The 18,203-nt window shown below is 38.5% G+C and overlaps 1 protein-coding gene across 1 annotated transcript in view; it reads right to left on the bottom strand.

Annotated features, from left to right (window-relative positions):
* LOC124554853 overlaps window positions 1-18,203 on the bottom strand; it is a 185,715-nt gene that overhangs the window by 20,646 nt on the left and 146,866 nt on the right. The window contains exons 19-21 of the mRNA XM_047128520.1: window positions 18,042-18,169; window positions 8,484-8,771; window positions 875-996 (exon numbers count right to left, since the gene is read on the bottom strand). Coding sequence (XP_046984476.1) covers window positions 875-996; window positions 8,484-8,771; window positions 18,042-18,169 — 538 coding nt within the window. The remainder of the gene's footprint in view (window positions 1-874; window positions 997-8,483; window positions 8,772-18,041; window positions 18,170-18,203) is intronic.

Consider the following 18,203-nt stretch of genomic DNA (forward strand, 5'->3'; position numbering starts at 1 on the left):
AAATGGTACAAAGTGTGAACCCGAACAGGAGGCTGTCTACCAAAACTGGCTGTTAAATTTAGAAGTTTATCGGCAGCTTGAGCAGTAATCATGATATTTTTCAGAGACATTAAGAGGTCAGCTCCTGACACAGAACATCTGTAAAACTAGTATTTTACTGTGATAAGCCAAACCGGTAATCATCGAAGCCAAAAATTCTGAAGTCACTTGACTAAAGGGAGATGGAGGGCTTTCTTTGAAGTTTCGTATTCAGTACCTTCTGAAGAAACTGAAAGTTGTTTATTGTCATAATCACCATCACCATTGTCACTGACATTGAAACTACAAGCATGCTAAAACTGTTTATTTTTACTCTATTATGTCCTATGATGACATATTCTGAGAGAACTTGACCAATTCCTGACCTATAATCTCAGGGCAGAAAATATGAGAGAATATTACACCTATTGTTGCTTCATTGATTTACCCAAAATCCATTCTTCTGTTAATGTAAAAGATGTGACCTGTATTTGTGTACTGGGTAATCTGCCACACTTTCCACCATAATTTAACAGCATCAAAAATATTTTCTCTTTTCATTTGTCTTCCAAGCTTCTAAATAACAACTCGTATGTTTTAAAAGCTTGATATTCATGGTTTTATTTATGATCTTAACATCTACCACATGTGGCTATCTAATTGTATTTTCATTCTTTAACACATAACAACTTGAAGCACATGCTTTCAATAACATATGGCCCACTTTACTTAACAACACCTTTCAGTAAGTTTTATACATTAGAAATATGTAATTGTAGCCTGACTCGTGCATTCATGCAGGAATGTGCTCAAACAACAATGTAAGCAACATCCTAAAGAAGCTGCCAAAATATACCTGATGAGCCAATTGATCAGCATAACCTGGGCCACGTGTCAATAAATCTGAAGGGTGATGTAATCCAAGTGCTGCCTCTCTTGGAGGTAACAGAGCTGGTCGTGGATATCCCGACGCTGATGCTAAAACACACCAGTAAGATGTCACTACAATAGCTAACATTACATATAACAATGAAATTGCATGTGAAATAGCACACTACAAATTACAACCCACATACCATTATTTACAAAGAATAATTTAAAGGAAGAAGAGTTTCTATGAAATAGCACAAAACATAATTTAAAAAAATGATACAATAAATGTACTGACTTTCTACTCTCAAATCAGTCCATTTCCTCGCTGAAAATTACAGATGACTGACAGACAGACAAGAGAAAGCAGGCTAGCTTTTTTTTAAACACATAGTTGTTTTGAAAAGAGAAATATTTATGGCCAAAAGATAAAAAGGACTTGCCAGAATCTACTTCATTTTCAAACAGATTTCACTAAACCCGTCTGATACTACATAAATAAGTCAGTCAGTAAACTGACTTCTGCAAGACATGTCTCCTACAAGCAAAAATAAAGTAGGAACCAATAAATTACAATGAATGGACAAATTTAAACAAGCATTTAAGTCCTAGTATAGCAGGAATTTCCCTATTGTAATTTGGTGAAAACAATTACAGAGTTAGATAAAATACAGCAGGTCATTTAACAGAAACATTTTCTTCTGCTATGATACCAGACAAAGGAAGATATGCTTCCATATACACTAAAAGTTTTGTCACGTACTGATGAAAAAGTGCTATAATCATCCCAGTACAACATAAGATACAAGAGGGAAATTTTAATGTAATGGAATAGCTCACAAAAAGATGATATCATTCCAAAAAGCTACCTCCAAGTCTGCAAGAACTTTGGTGTGTGTTATCCTATTTGCAAAGCTCTTACCAAGCATACAGACAAAAGGAGTCAAAGGTATTCTAGGAAGGGCTACAGACAGCTGGTGATTCTGATAAGCTTACAACTTCCACTTCTGTATCATCAGTATCACACAACTAGTGTATTCATCCATGACATGTTAGGCATGATTTACCTGCTCACCAAGTTTTTGGGTAACTGGCTGGAGAATGTCTCAGACTGCATAAACTGATCACTGTGTTTGCATTGTTAAATTTGGTGCTAATACCTACAAGTAGCACAGCCACCCTCCAGGAAGCAACAGAATCACAAAGCTTTACTTCCTATCCTATGAAAAGCTATGGAAAGCAATATCAGTTCTGGAGTAAAGAACTTTTTTAAATTTACTTTTTGAAATATGGATCTATAGCATTCTCGCAACCAGAGCCAAGGTTGATACTACATACTAGTATAATCCCAATTAAGTCCGTAGGTAGCTTATTTGAATCCTAGTGTTGGAAAAGAATTTCATTAGCAATTTTGTACTGTTGTGATACAATGACATGAAGGTCCTTATTATCAGACAGCTGACCCACTGTGACACCCCAAAGTACCTCGGAGTGAAGTTGGACTGGTCCCTCACCTTCAAGGACCACTGTACAGATACAAAAATGAAAGTCAGTGCGAGGAACAACATTATTAGGAAACTGACTGGCAACAACTGGGGAGCACACCCACAGGTCTTCTGGACATCTGTCCTCGCTTTGTGCTTCTCTGCTGCTGAATATGCAGCACCTGTATGGCAGAACTCCAGCCATGCCAAACAGGTAAATATTGCCCTAAACGAAACAGGATGAACTGTAACCGGCTGCTTGAAGGCAACTCTGTTGACAAAATCTACCACTTCATGGGCGTGGCACCTCCAGACATCCGAAGGAGAACAGCAGCTGAAGTGGAAAGAAACAAGCAGAAGACGGATCAGAGACACCCCCTGTTTGGATGCGACATCAAACACCAAGACTCAAGTCGAGAAAAAGTTTTCTCCGAACAACACAATCAATCCAGACATCATGTGGAGACCATAGGATACAACTCTGACATAGCTCATCATCAGAGAAGTATTGGGACAACCCCAAGGAAGAACTAGCTACAGGTCATCATCTCCCATAAGTGATGTATTTGTGGATGTAATTGGTTGTTGGTTGGTTGTGTGAGGTTTAAGGGACCAAACAGCAAGGTCATCAGTCCCTTGTTTCAAATGTGGTCCATTCTGCTAATGTGACATCTCAGGAAAGTCAGAAGAATAAAAGGGAAAAGGCTAAAAACGTAAAGGGGCAGTCATGTTGTCAATGGTAAAAACCAAACGAGGGAAGTCAGCAAGAGAACGAACCCAACGCTATGCTGAAGCAGCATAGGCAAGACCACCTGTGACTTAAAAGGTACAACCGCTAAAATGTAGAAGTATGTATGGGAAAAGAAGACTAACCAATCCTTTAAAAAAAAAAAAGGGGGGGGGGGGGGGGTAAAAACAGAGTAAAAGGGGAGGAAAAGAGGACCTCTGTCAGGGAGGTGAATCGGGAAGCTCCGAACATGGCTTACAGTGGGAGACACCCAAACACTCACCGCCATACCCAACACCAAAGAGAGATTAAAAACCTTAAAACTGAGAATAAAAACCACTCTCCCGAAGGAAACCGAGAACCAGAGAGACCATCTGGGAATCGTCAGCCAACATCAAAGGTAAAGTATGGGGAAGTCTGTACTTAGCACGCAGAGCCAAAAGAAGGGGGCATTCAACCAAAATGTGGGCTACTGACTGGAAGGCTCCACACCCACAAAGTGGGGGTGGCTCATCACGCAAAAGAAAACCATGGGTCAGCCTGGTATGGCCAATGCGGAGATGACACAGTGTGGTCGAGTCCTTTGGGGAGAGGCGAAAAGAAGAACGCCATGGGCCTGGTGTCACCTTAATCGCACGAAGTTTATTAGACAGGGGAGTAGCCTCCCAAGAATTGGCCCATGACTGTGCGAAGTGGGATTTGATGTGAAGCCGTAAATCTGCTGCAGGAGGGGTTACAGAAAATGGGGGGTAAGTGACTGCTTCCCCAGCCGAACGATCAGCGAGCTCATTACCCAGGATACCCACATGGCCAGGGGATGTAATTGTGATGTAATTGCTCGGAGTGGCAATTTCCCTGACAATGATGTTAAGGCCTTTCTCGGCGTCCAGGTGCCTGTGCTTTCACTCAAAAATGTTAACCTTTAATGCCCCCTTTCCATAAAAAAGGGAAGATGCATTAGTTCGTAAACCAAATCTGTGTTACATTTCATAATGAGGCAGCCAGAGAATGATCTGAAGAACATGCAAATAAGTAACTCACCATCCAGAAGACTATGAGACGTTCAGTAAAAATGCAATACTACAATTATTTTTAATAATCTTGAAATATTTTGCTTGCTTTACTGAGTGTAACGAATGTGACAATTCTGCAAGATTCACACAACATGAACTTTATGAAGGTGTATAACATGAGACAGAGAAACAAATATTTTTCATAAATCAGAAAGCAACTGACACAAAATTCAAATGTGTTGTTACAGTATTAGTGCTGAAAATCCTATCACATGCAAACCAGTACTGTTAACTGTTCAATCTTATTTACAAAGCAGAGATTACAATGACAATTAGTGCTGTGGGAGTAAGAAAAGGCAGCCAGGAAGCAGGTCTAATGTATTCAATCTTCTACTGCACACAGGCTGTGGCAACAATTCGTAACCACAAGTTCAGCATTTAACTGTTGTGCTGAAGATTTTTTAAAGGTGGTATTTATACTAGATAAGCAGAGGTGTGCTGTTTACCAATCAGTACTTGTCAGAAGAGGGACCATTCGCAGCAGCCACACCAACAGTTACACTGGAATGCAGAACACTGGGGGATCACTGTTTTTGTGAATGGCTACTGGTTTAATGTGAAAAGTTATAGCAGACATCTCTTTATTTTGCATGAAGCCAGATCCAATTATTACTCATAACCCTATGAAATGCGTAATGTTTAAAAACATGTCTCCTCACACGGAACAGTGATTATACATGTATACAGTGTAGAGATGAAAATTATGTTTATGAATGATGTTATTTCAGAGCAACAGATGGCTTCATCTTACAAGACTGCAATGCTTGACCACATAGGACTATATGTAGGAAGTCTCTTCTATTGCAAACAAAATCAGTGCATGGAGTAGCCAATTCAATTTTCTGATCTAATTCCCACAAAGCATGTTTGAGGTACCCTTTGGTGGCATTCTGCTGCACCCTGGATTCTTAGCACGCACCTAGCAACAATGTGAGAAAAATAGAATTCAGTTTCTATGGAACTGACATTCACCATTAATACCATTCCACATTGCAGTATGTGCCATTGCTATATTGCCTATCACTGTCAGCACATGCTGCATTTTGTCATTGCTTATACTTACAGACAGGAAAAAATTGTTTTATTTTATGACCAAAGTTGATGTTATTTGTTGCCAAATATGGTGTTCTTTTTTGTCGAATTCAGTGTTATTTTTGCCAAATTCATAGAATGTTTTGTCAAATTTGGTAGTTTTTTCCCCAATAGACAGTGTAATTTTTTTTATTAAATTCAATGTTTTTTTACCAAATTTGGTGACCTCTTTTTCCAAATTTTTGCCAAATTACGAGCTGTTTTTTTTTTTCAAAATTCAGTGTTTTTGCCATATTTGGTGCTATTAATTTCGACAAATTCAGTGTTATGTACTGCAAAATTTGGTGATTGTTTTGCGAATTTACTATATTTTTTCCAAATTCAACATGGTTTTTTGCCAAATTCTGTGTTTTTTTGCCAACATCAGTATTGTTTATTTCTGCCAAATTTGGTGATGTTCTTTTGTCAAATTGTTTAATGTTTTCTGCCAAATCCCACAGTTCTTTTTTTGTTTTTGCCAAATAATTTGTTGTTTGTTGCCAAGTTCTTTGTTGTTTGTTATCAAATTCGATGTTATTTTTTTGCTAAATTCAATTTTTTTTTAGATATTTCACATTTTTTTACCAAATATGATTTTTTCTAAAATTGGTGATTTTTTAATTTGGTGTTAGTTTTGGCCAAATTTGGTGCTATTTTTATCATCACAAAAAAGTTTGTTACTCAGGAAATGTAGAATTATTTTAAAATTATGCATGAACCTCAGCTTTAATGACAGCAGAATACAAAATGCAATTTTAACATTCAACAACTGTCAGTTATGACTGTTAGCAAAGTGCCATCCACAGAATTAGATTTTTATACAGCAAAATTATAAATTTTGTGATATCCCTTAAAAGTAACTGGTTTCATGCTATTCCGCCAAAAACTGATAACTTTGCGTTATCGTTTTTGAGAAATTTTCCTGTCCCTACTTATACTGTATCAAACTGATGGGATCCTTTGGTACATTTCAAATATGTTTTAAGTCTTGACACAAATCCTTTACTGGAACAACATATTCATCTTCATTTAAGGCATAACATGTTTTCAACACTTTGGCTTAGTCTATTCACATTCAAAATAAAATTTTATTAATTATTTTTGTGACTTTTCTGTGCTTTATCAAAACCAGTATGATTACAGAAAAACAAGTCATGACATCTTGTTGACCAAAGCCCAAAACACCACTGAACTGTTAAATCTAATACATGCTCAGCCCTGCTGTAGTGTTTGTTGTGAGAATGAAGCGAATGTTCCCCCTTGTACCCAACACTCCTTCAAGTTTTCAATAACAGAGCACAAAAAAAAACTATAAATTGAATACTTTGTGCTCTTATACATGTTAGGAATGGACTGCACCACACTGTGGTGCGAACTAGGCAAATTTTCACATAGCCATCTGACTACTGATTCTGTACACTAAAGAAAGCACACAAATATGAGGGTAAATCAAATACAGATGGGATTTTTGTTCCTGAGTGTCTACAGTTGGTAAGACTGGGCCCATACCTCTAATATGCTTGGCAGGGGCCATTAGGAGTGGGGTGAGCAGGCCATTCCACACTCCCAATCAGTCTGTCAGTAGTGCTCACAGTGTCAGAGCAACAAGTGCACCCCACAATTTTGCAATGCATAACAAGAAAATTTCTTGCTCGTAAAGGAGTTTAAGCAACGTAAATTTTTTGGAGACTGACTGCACTGTCTGGGGACAAAACAGTGTCAAGGACTCTTGAGTTTGTTGGCATAAAGTGTTCACAAAAGAATGAGAACAAGTGGAAAAACAGGAACACGATCACCACCCTCTGACCAAGCATAACAGACAAAAACATTCATGCAGTTAAAGATGTTCTTGAAGAAGATCAATGGGTGAGTGTGTCAGACCAGAATAAGTTATGGGAGCTGTCAAATGATCATCACAAATGAATAAAATTGCATAATGTTTGTGCCAGATGAGTCTCTTGCCTTTTGACCATAGATCAGAGTTTGAGACGTTTTGAGGTATGTCAGAAGATTACACCAAAGTTTGTGAAAGAAGGTGATGCATCTTTGAGTCAGATGATCATCTGCAATGAAACGCGGGCCCACCACTACACTCCCAAGGCAAAACAAGTCAGTACGGAGTGGTGGTGCAAAAGGGGAGGCAGCTCCAGCGAAAGCCAAGACTAGACTGTCAGCTGGCAAGTTTTCTTTGACTGGTGGTTCATTCATTTTGCTCACTGACTTTTTGCATGAGTGATGCACAATCAATGCTGCTTACTACTGCGAGCTGCTGAATGAGGTGAAGTCTGCACATCACCACAAAAGAAGAGACCAACCAATTCAAGAGGCCATCCTCCCCCACAACAATGTCAGGCAACATACTGCAGCTCTCACAGTTTCAAAACTTGTAGAAATGCACTGGTCTCAACTTAATCATTCTTCCTACACAGCCCAGACCTACCAACAACTGATTTTCATTTATTTGGGCTGCTTAAAGAAGCTCTAAGAGGGCAATGATTTAAAGATGAAGAGGGGGTGGAGGGATTTGTGAGCAATTGGTTCCTGATGAAACCCACTTCATTCTACAATGCTGGGAAGGAAAACCTTCCTTCTCGGTGGGAATTATGTATTTCTAAAGGAGGACACTATTTAGAAAATTAAATTATATTTGTCTTTTATTTTTCAACAATTTTTTAAAATAAAACCTCATTTATAATTGACTTACTCTCATAAAACAACAACAAAAACTATTTATATACCAACATATTTTATCCTACAATAAATGACTTAAAAGTGCTTTGCACAAGTTTTCACACATTCGATAATTTGGATATATTTCTTTACTGTATAATATGGACTGGAAAAATCTTGTGTGAGATACAGAAACTGTAGAAAGTAAAGATAACATTAATTGGTTTAGTGGAGGCCTCGAGTAGTAGACAGTAACATAAACAAGAATCTCTCTCTCTCTCTCTCTCTCTCTCTCTCTCTCTCGACCCCCCCCCCCCCCCACACACACACACAGAGACACACAGACACAGAGAGAGAGAGAGAGAGAGAGAGAGAGAGAGAGAGAGACCCTGCAATGCAGCCCAACTCAAAACTGTTTACTGCTCAACATCTCCACTGTACAGTGAGTGGATGTCTTTACTGGATAAATGTAACGAAGGACATGCAACAGTTATATCAGCAGACTTTTCTCCTCTAGCTTGTACTTTAATAAAAAATAATATAAGCTGAACATCACACACTATTTCCCACCTGGTAATGGGAAAGCAGCTGTTCCTGCTGTCGCAACTTCTTGCTGTGCCTGTGCTTGCTGAGCTTGCTGGCTTGGGTGAAGATGCAAATGTGTGTGGGAATGAGCATGAGTATGTGCGTGGGTGTGAGCATGATACTCTGCTGAAATACCAGCCATTTGTAGGCGCACCATAGGATCAGTGGCCAACGCCAACCGTTCAGCAGCTTCCAGTTGGGCTGCTGCTAAAGAGCTAGGATGAGGATGAGTGTGAGGACCTGCCGCCGGTCCATGACCACCAGCAGGTATTCCTACAAAATTAATCATCATAAAAAAATGTACACAATAATATGAAAAACTGTAGCACTATAATTATAGACTCAACAATCATTAAGTTGTTATCTTGTGTGAATGTGTCCCACGGCTCATATTCAAGATATATGACATTGAACATGCAATGAAAAAAACTGTACACAACTCTTAAAACAAACGTATTGAGATGACTACTTGGTAGCCCTTTGCAGGTCTGTGATCATTTCTATTCAAGAATTACTCAATAGTAGAGAAGAATATGTTAAGAAAAAAAGGCAAATCTTATTGCGTGTTTTAAACACTTCTGCTATCAGATTTTAGCTACATTTTTAAGCAGAAAATGCTTTTCATAATGCCGAAATTTTGGAGTAGTGGTATTTTCTTCATAGAGCTATTATAACAAACATGTCCTGAAATGGAAGAAAAGGATACTTTTCCATTACTCATTCCATGAAAAATTATCTGATCATTTGATCACAGTCAATTCCAGTTTCCTTCAGGGAGCACTGGCAATCAGCACACAATAAAAATTACAATTAAGTATTGTCCAAAACAGAGGTCTAACAAGTGGATTCACAAGAGGCTGTTTACACAGGAGTCCACTACCTTTAAAGGCTTACATAAATTTATTCATGGAATATACAAAAAAACTGGGCAAGGTACCATTTTGTAGCAAAACAGAAAGTCATGGAATATCCCACTCCACTCACTGCCAGAAGCCTCCCATATCACTCAAACAGTATGAGTATTGTACAGGGTGAACCAGAACTTCACCAATAAAGTTTCAGAGTTTGTTCAGGGATAGCCTCTGAGTGGCTTTGGTATGAAGGCGAATGGTCTCTGCCAGATGGTTACAGAATAATAATGTATGAGAGTCATCCAGAAAGTAAAGAAAAATTGTGTACCACACCTACCACTGATACACCACCACTGTACTCCGTCTCAACGTAAGCCAAGTTTTGTCATCAAGCGGACCCACCTCTTTGTTCAGTAACCCTTAGGAATACTGCCAAATGCAAAGTACATAGTGTAATTCATTTTCTGAATGCACAAAATGTTCAGCCTATCAAAATTAATAGGCAAATAAGAAATGTCTAAAGTGACAGTGCAATGAAGGAGCCTTCAGAGACACAGAATGTTGTCGGCAAAGGTGTCTTTGATTCATGACAATGCATGGCCTCATGCATCAGCTCAAACACGGAAAGAACTTCAATGCCTTAAGTTGGAAATCTTTGGACATCATCCTTATAATCCTGACTTGGCAGCAAGTGATTTTTACTTATTCCCTGAATAAAGGAATTTTTGGGTGGAAAACAGTTCATAAACGATGAAGACTTCAAACAAGCAATGATGTCCTGCCTCAAATCTTTGGCGATAGAGGAGTACAACAAGGGCATTGAAAAACTGTTCCCATGTTACAATTCATTGGCAGTTATAGTGACTACACTGAAAAATAGAGTAAGTTACTGCACCTTTGTAAATAAAGTTTCATGTTGATATCTTTGGTTTTTATTTAGTTACGTCAAAACATTCTTTACTTTCTGGGCAACCCTCGTAAATGTGGTTTATTCAGTTTGTTACCCCAGTTACCTTTGTTTCTGAGAAAATATCTTCAGAATAGTGAGAAAGCCTACAATATGTACTCATCAAAAAGTACAACACAAAACAAAACCCAAAGCAGTATTGAATGCAAACATGGGGCAACGGTTAACATTGACATTACTGTTGACAACAGCAGGTATCATGAGCAAAAGGAAACAAGATATACAGCACATTACAGTCGACATTTGCAATGTTGTACACTATTTTCAGTGCAAGATAGATATAGAGTTAAATGGGTCTAGAAACCAAATGAAATGCAATGGCTTTGTAAAGAGCCACTAGAGACCACAGGAATCATACATCAAAATACTCAGAAGGTACCTCTGAACAACTTCTGAAAGTTTGTTCGTGGAGTTCTGGTTCACCCTGTATATGCAACCACTTTCTAAAAACAGGTGTGAAATTGGGAAGCCCATGCTGAAATAGCTGCCTAGTGGGAATTTCTGCCACTGAAGAACTGCACAACTATCTGGCTTTTGGCAGTAGGAAAACAGTACAGAGGGATAAGTTTGTTTTCATCCTGTAATGTGAAACAGTATTCTTCAGAGGCATTGAAGGTGTAACACTAGACTACAAATTGTGGAATGTTCTGCTGATATCATGGAACACAAAATTCCTGTAACTTTAACAAATGTCTAGTTGTGCCCTTTATACATTTTGCACCAATCCTGTGGAGTGCGGTCAGACAGCTGACAACCAGTCATCAACACAGACAGTTATTATTCAGTATCCAATGCTGACATTTGTTTGTGCATAGCAATTTTACCACATCACGTAACTGTGCTGACATGGTGAATTAAGTTATGATTAAGTGGAGATTTAAAATTATGTCATGGACTTTAACTAACCATTAACTGTCCACTTCCTGGGTTAAAGCCATATTTCAGATGTACTATTAATGTCTGTGCCAGGATTATAGCCAAAAGGGCGGTAGCAAGGTGAGATGCCTGGGGGCAAACTGATTGTTGACCCGTGTATTTGAGCAGCTGATTGCTAGCCAGTCCCCATATCAATCATCTAGAAATTAAGTATAGCTTCACTCAAAACATCATGGCGCACTGAGAGCTAGTATTGGAGCAGATTCATAATGAGGATACTACAGGCCAAACAATGGCTTTAACAGGCACATAAAAGGACACTTTTTTGTCATACAAACAGAATATATCACCAATCATTCAATTTAAATCTAACATCCACTTTAATAAAGTCACTTACCAATAATCAACAGACTGCACTCCGCAACAGGTTTATTTATTCATCTATTAAACATGACAAAAGACAGTGCCAATGATATTTCTAGAACTATAATGGAATACCGCCATAGATAAAAATTATGTTGCTCTGTGCCAGGTCGAGCATAACTTGAGACATAATGTTCATTTTCATGGCAGCCAATGGACAGTCAATATTATTATTATTATTATTATTATTATTATTGTATTATAATTTCCCACGGTTATGATATTGTTAATTTCTGAGTATTCTGCTATTCTTCTTTTTTATAATATTGCAAAATGTTACTAAGCTCTCTACTTATGTATTAGTATTGTTGTACTATCCATTAAAAAAATATTATCACCCTTTACTGATTAAATACCAACATATTGCAGTTATTGAAAAGCTGGAACCATAAACAGCTGGAACAAAACACTGTAAAAAAGTGCACGAGTTTTAAAATATATTTGTAAATGTCTAGGTTTTAGTAAACTTGGAAGATTAATGTCATGTTCCTGTCTGACAGTGGCATAATGTGGTGGGATAGGTCAATAAATGCTCTCATTGTGTAGCTCTGTAAGCAGATCAAAGATAGATCTGTCATTTAACTAGATTATGCTTTATCTCATTTGCCACAATATATGCAGTTTTATTAACAGAGCATGGATCAGCTAAGGGAAGCCAAATACATCATCATCACTTTGACACAAGCTATTCAAGAATGCAATGGTAAAGAATTACAGTAAAACCCCAAAATAACAAACCTACTTTTAAGGAAATTCCACTTTTAACTAATATTTCTGTTGGTCCTGGTAAAACTCCAATAAGTAAAATGTTATTTCTCCCTGCTTTTAACAAACCTTGCTTTAAGAAAAAGTTCATTTTTAAGGAATAAGCCTGGAACATTTTGCAAATTGAAATCCAGTTTTAACATAATTCCTAATGTGTTTGAGTGAGTTTCTGATTTCCTTCCACTTCATTTCATACAAGTAGTATTTTTTGTCATAGTTATCGATTCAGCTGTAAATGGTTATTGATTCAGCTGGTTGACGCATACGTAGATTGTAGTCAATAACTCGACTTCACTTGTAGCAATACCAGCAGATGTATGGAAAGAATCGGAAGTCGATTTCCATATGATTTAGATCACGTAATGTGACGTCACAGACTTAGGTCTATGAAGCATGAGAAATGTAGTTGTTTGCTTACTTACTTATCAAATACGGAAAGCTTACAGTTCAGCAAAAGCTGACGATCTTGGCATTACTATTTCCAACACAATGAAGAAATACACTTTTTGGCCATCTAGCAGAATATTAAAAAAATATGGAAGAGTTCTCAACTGGCGAATCTAATGATTCTTACGGATACAAAAAGGAGGGACATTCGTATGTCTACAGTCCATGCTGTGGAAAATATTCTTCTTATGTAGTTTCGAGGGCAGAGAAATAAAAGTATGTCTATAAGAGGAAACATACTGTAAAAGAAGATTTGTGATATCATACTGAACATTGAAACTGAAAATTTCAGGGCATTAAATGGCTTGTTAACTCATTAAAAAAATCTGTCATTTCAAAGCATAAGTGGAGAAACTGAGACTCTGGTCACACAGAGTGCAAGATATTGGAAGAACATTACATTGCCAAATTTCATAAAGTGCTATGAGCCCAGATACATTTTCACTGCTGATGAAAGTGGTGTCTTTTATAATTTACTTACCACAAAATCATATTCTGTTAAGAGAGAAAAATGTAAATGGTGATAGAAGTGAAAAGTTGCATCTACTATTAATTCCCAGGTATCTTGAAAACATAAAAATGCTACTTTGTTCTTATGAGTACAACAGCAGACTCTGGAGACGTTGGAAATCTTAGACTTTTTAAGGCATTTAGGTGCCGAGATGAGTGCAGAAGGAAGGAACTGTACCTGTATATCCTAAGGAAACATAATTTCTGAGGAATGTAAATGCTGTGTTCCTTCCTCTGAGCTGCACATGTCATCTTCAGTCTCTAGATCTGGGCACAATACACACTGTTAAAGCGGGCACAATACACACTGTTAAAGCCAAATACAGAGCAGCAGATGCGTAGAAGTCAATTTCCTTCTTCAAGTCCAATCCCTCGTCCAAGTCATGGGAGATGGGCAATGGCATGAAGTAGGGGATTGCCTGTAGGAGCGAGGTACAGTGGAGACTGTGTGTGCCCCAGGACCGCTATGGTAGCTGTGAAGGTCCTACAAGAACCCTGAAAAGCGACGGCTAATGGGGCTCTGACCCAGCAAGCCAGTAGTGGATTATGTTTTCTGCTTTCAAAAATAGAACAGGCCTTGGAAAGGACAGATTTAATCAACAATGAACTGGTTATAAACAAGGACTAAGATCTGGAACATTAAATCTACAAACATTGACGGGAAAGGTGGAGGAGATGGTACACATGATGGAAAGAAGGAAGTTAGACCTATTGGGGCTAGCTGAAACGAGATGGAAAGGAGAAGGAAGGAGAGAACTGAGGAAAGGCTACCAACTGTACTGGAGTGGAAATGAGGAGAGAAGGAAAAATGAAGTTGGAATAGTAGTAAGAGATCGATTAAAAGAGGAAGTGAAGAGAATAAATGATAGGATGATGAAGACCAAAATATCACTCAAGTGGACAACCATAGAGGTAATACAAGTGTACGCACTTCTGAGGAGAAGCAAGAGTTTGAAGAGGAAATGCAGAAGCAGATGGGAATGAAGAATATGATAGTAATGGGGGATTTAAACGCACACGTTGGAAGAGAAAGACAATGCTGCGAAAGTGTGCTTGGACCAGAGGGGTGGGGCTGCCGAAATAAGGAAGGTGAAACACTATTGGAGTTCTGTCAAAGGAATGGCTTGCTAGTTGGGAACTCTTGGTTCAAGAAAAGGGAGAGCCACAAGATTACCTGGTACAGTCAAGACTTAAAGAGAAAGTCAATAGTCGACTACTTCCTATATGATAGTGAGATGAATAGGAACATCACTGACATTAAGGTATTACCATCATAGGCCTTGGATAGTGAACACCGTTTGATGGTAATGAACCTGAGAGGGACCAAGGATAATAAAGGGACAGAAAACCAGGAAAGACATATAAGGGTATGGAAGTTGAAGGAGGAAGAAAGCAAGCTACAGTACCTACAAGTAGTAAAGGAAAGCATCACAAAGGATGAACCAAAAACTGTAGAAGAGAAATGCGGTAGATTCAAGGGAATATTAGTAAGTGCGGCAGAAGCAATGTGTGGGAGGACAAGCACCAAAAAGAGATGGAAATAAACACCCTGGTGGAACGATAAAACAAAGGATATAGTACAAAAGAAGAATAGAGCCTTTATAAGGGTATGATTTCAGAAGAGAACAGTAGAGACAAGCGAAGAGTATCAGGCAAGAAAGAAAGAAGCAAAAAGAGTGGTGGTGGAGGAAGGATGAAAGTGGATGGAACAGTGGACCAGAATGGTGGAGGAGGATAGTGAAGGTTCAAAAAAGGTGTTATATGGGATGATTAAAAGTAAGAGGAAGAACAGTACAACAGATTATGCTCGAATAGTGAACAAAAGTGGAAAAGATGAAGAGAATAAGGAGGAACTCAAGAATATGTGGAAGGAGTATTTTTGAAGAACTCCTGAACACGAATGGGGACCTGGATGAGGAGGAACAAGACGAGGAGAAAAAAAAAGGAGGAACAGCAAATAGGAAAAGACCTTCCACAGGGAGAAGTGGAAAAGGCATTGGGCAAGATGAAGGGAGGAAGTCACCAGGTCTAAGTGAGCTAAGTGTAGAGATGGTGACAGCAGCAGGAGAGTTTGAGATACAATGGCTATATCAAGTAATGAAAATTGTGTGGAAACAAAAGATGATCCCAGATCCCAGAAGACTGGAAGAAGGGAATAATTGGCCTTATCTTTAAGCAGGGAAATAGAAAAGAGTGCAAGAACTATCGGGAGATAACACTGATGAGTCATTGAGCAAAGATTTTTTAGAAAATTTTGGAAGCACAAATTCGGGCAAAATTAGAAGGAAGAATGAGGGAAGAGCAACATGGGTTCAGAACAGGAAGGTCCATGGTGGATCTAATTTTTGCTGTAAGACAAAAGCAGGAACAGTACTATGAATATGGAATAGATCTACTAATGACCTTCCTGAACATTGAAAAAGTGTATGATAGTGCGCGTAGAAGCAAAGTGTGGAAATCCCTGGAGAATACAGGAGTAGCAAAACAGACTATTTGGAGGATAATGGAAATGTACCATGGAAGTGTGAGCTGTGTGAAAATGAGAGGAGAGAGATCAACTTGGACTGAACAGAAGAATGGCTTGAGGCAGGGAAGTGCACTTTCACCATTACTCTTCATTGTAGAGATGGATGATGTAATGAGTACAGTGACACAAGTAACTGGTAAAAGGAATATGAAAGCTATGGTGTTTGCAGATGATCTGATGATTTGGGGGAATAAGGAGGAGGAAGTACAAGAGCAGTTGGACGTATGGGAACAAACAGGACAAGAATATGGGATGAATGTACTATTCGCCTGGAGACCCAAGAACAGTACAAACAGTTAATTCGCCGGGAAAGCTTAAAATCACACATATGGGATGAAATTTAGTATGAATGAGATGATTATCACAACAAGAAAGAAGGAGAAAGGAACAACTGGAATAACAATTGGTGAGGAACAATTGAGGAGAGTGGAGAGTTACAAGTACCTAGGAAGACTGATACAGGAAGATGGGAAAAAAACAACAGGGAAATAAACGAGCAGAGAAGAAAAGCAGAAGCATTTAGGGGAAGAGTGTCAGAAGCCTGATATGGAGCAAGGATGTACCCCAAATCAGTAAAAAGGTCATATATCGGTCATAATATGTCCCAATCCTGACATATGCATCAGAAACCTGGGTTATGAAAGGAAGAGACAAAAGTAAACTACAAGCTAGTGACACGAAATTCTTGAGAAACAGTATTAGAGTGACAAAGACAGACAGGTTAAGAAATGAGAGGATGAGAGAGTTAATGAAGGTGGAACCATTATAGGAGGAGATAGAGAAATCAAGGCTGAGATGGTATGGGCACATTAAGAGAATGGAGGAGAAGAGGATACCCAGGAGGATACACAAGATGAAACTGGAAATAAAGAGACCAAGAGGAAGACTGAGAGACAGATGGCTAAAGGAGTAGAGGAATGCATCCAGAATAAAAGAGAAGACCAGACCAAGGTGAAGACGGAGAGATGGTGGCAAGGCAGAAGATGATGGAGAGGCCTATGTTCCATACAGACCCGGCCTGAGGTTGGAAACTGTCCAAGATGATGATGATGATGATGATGATGATGATGATAGAAAGTGATGACACTCAGCCTTGTAAAGGCAATAAATATATTTGTTGCTGCCTGGAATTCTGTAACACAAAAGACTGTGTTAAATTGTTTCCGAAGGATGGCTGTAGTACATCAGTTACTGCTGAAGACAACACTGTTCCAGAAGGATGGACAAGCAGAACTGATGTTTCTAAAAATGAAACATTCCAGGGCATTAGCGTGATGATGATGTCCTGATTACATACCTGAGATTGATGCAAGTGAAATGTTATGAAGGAACATAGGTAGAAGCTGATGGTGGCAATGAGGAAGAAAAAAGAGGGAGTTGCATCAAGTTTCACTGTTGGTGTGCATGGAATTGACACTGTCGGGAATTTCTTTTCCTCTTTTAATGTGGATAAAACAATTCTAACTTACATCAGTCAGCTGGATCCATATGTCTTTCACTACAAAACAAACATGAGGGGCTTAATAATTGTGTATTTACTGCATTTAAATTTGTAGCAAAGGATTTTGGTAATTTTGTAATTAAATAGCACTTATATCACCTAAACATGCTTGAATTATGATTCTGCATCACTCTTTCCATGTACTCTAGCAAAACTGACATTTAAGAAAAGCCACTATTTAAGGAAAAAATATTTGAGTTCCCAGAGATTTGTTACAAAGTGATTTTACTGTAGTCTGAAAGTGGCTCTACGCACCCTCTATCACACACTTAAGTGTGAACTGCAAAGTAATTTCACAACTATTAACATTTTTTCTTAATAATTGTCATGAGGCTGGCTGATCTACTTTATTGTGGTGACTTCAGATAACTGACTTAAATATACAAATTAATCTGTGAAAACAAGATAAGGATTTGCAAGAGAGTTATTTTGAATGGAACATCAGCTATTCACAATGAGCCATAGGCAAGTGTGTATGATTCACTTTTCTACTATTCTAAAATATGCTACATCAACATTCTGAAGTGTTCTAAGCAAATATGTTATAAACTGCAAAGCGCATCTGAAAACGGGAAGGAACATGGGGAACTCAGTCTCAAAAGAGATGGCCATTCATTAGTTAACTTTAAATCTACTAAATAGAGATTACATCAATACCCAAAAAACATATACCCACCTAGACGCTCCAGGCGCTCACGCTCCAGCTGTCCTAAAGCTGTCTGCCCTGCCGCTGGTGCTGATGGGTACAGCCCAAACTGATGCAGAGCTCCCTGAGGCCGATCAGTGGGTGCAAATCCAACATATCTGTAAGAACAGGAGGGGAGAAGAAATTTTCTGC

The sequence above is a fragment of the Schistocerca americana genome, chromosome X, assembly GCF_021461395.2.
Source record: "Schistocerca americana isolate TAMUIC-IGC-003095 chromosome X, iqSchAmer2.1, whole genome shotgun sequence".
Lineage (NCBI taxonomy): Eukaryota > Metazoa > Arthropoda > Insecta > Orthoptera > Acrididae > Schistocerca > Schistocerca americana.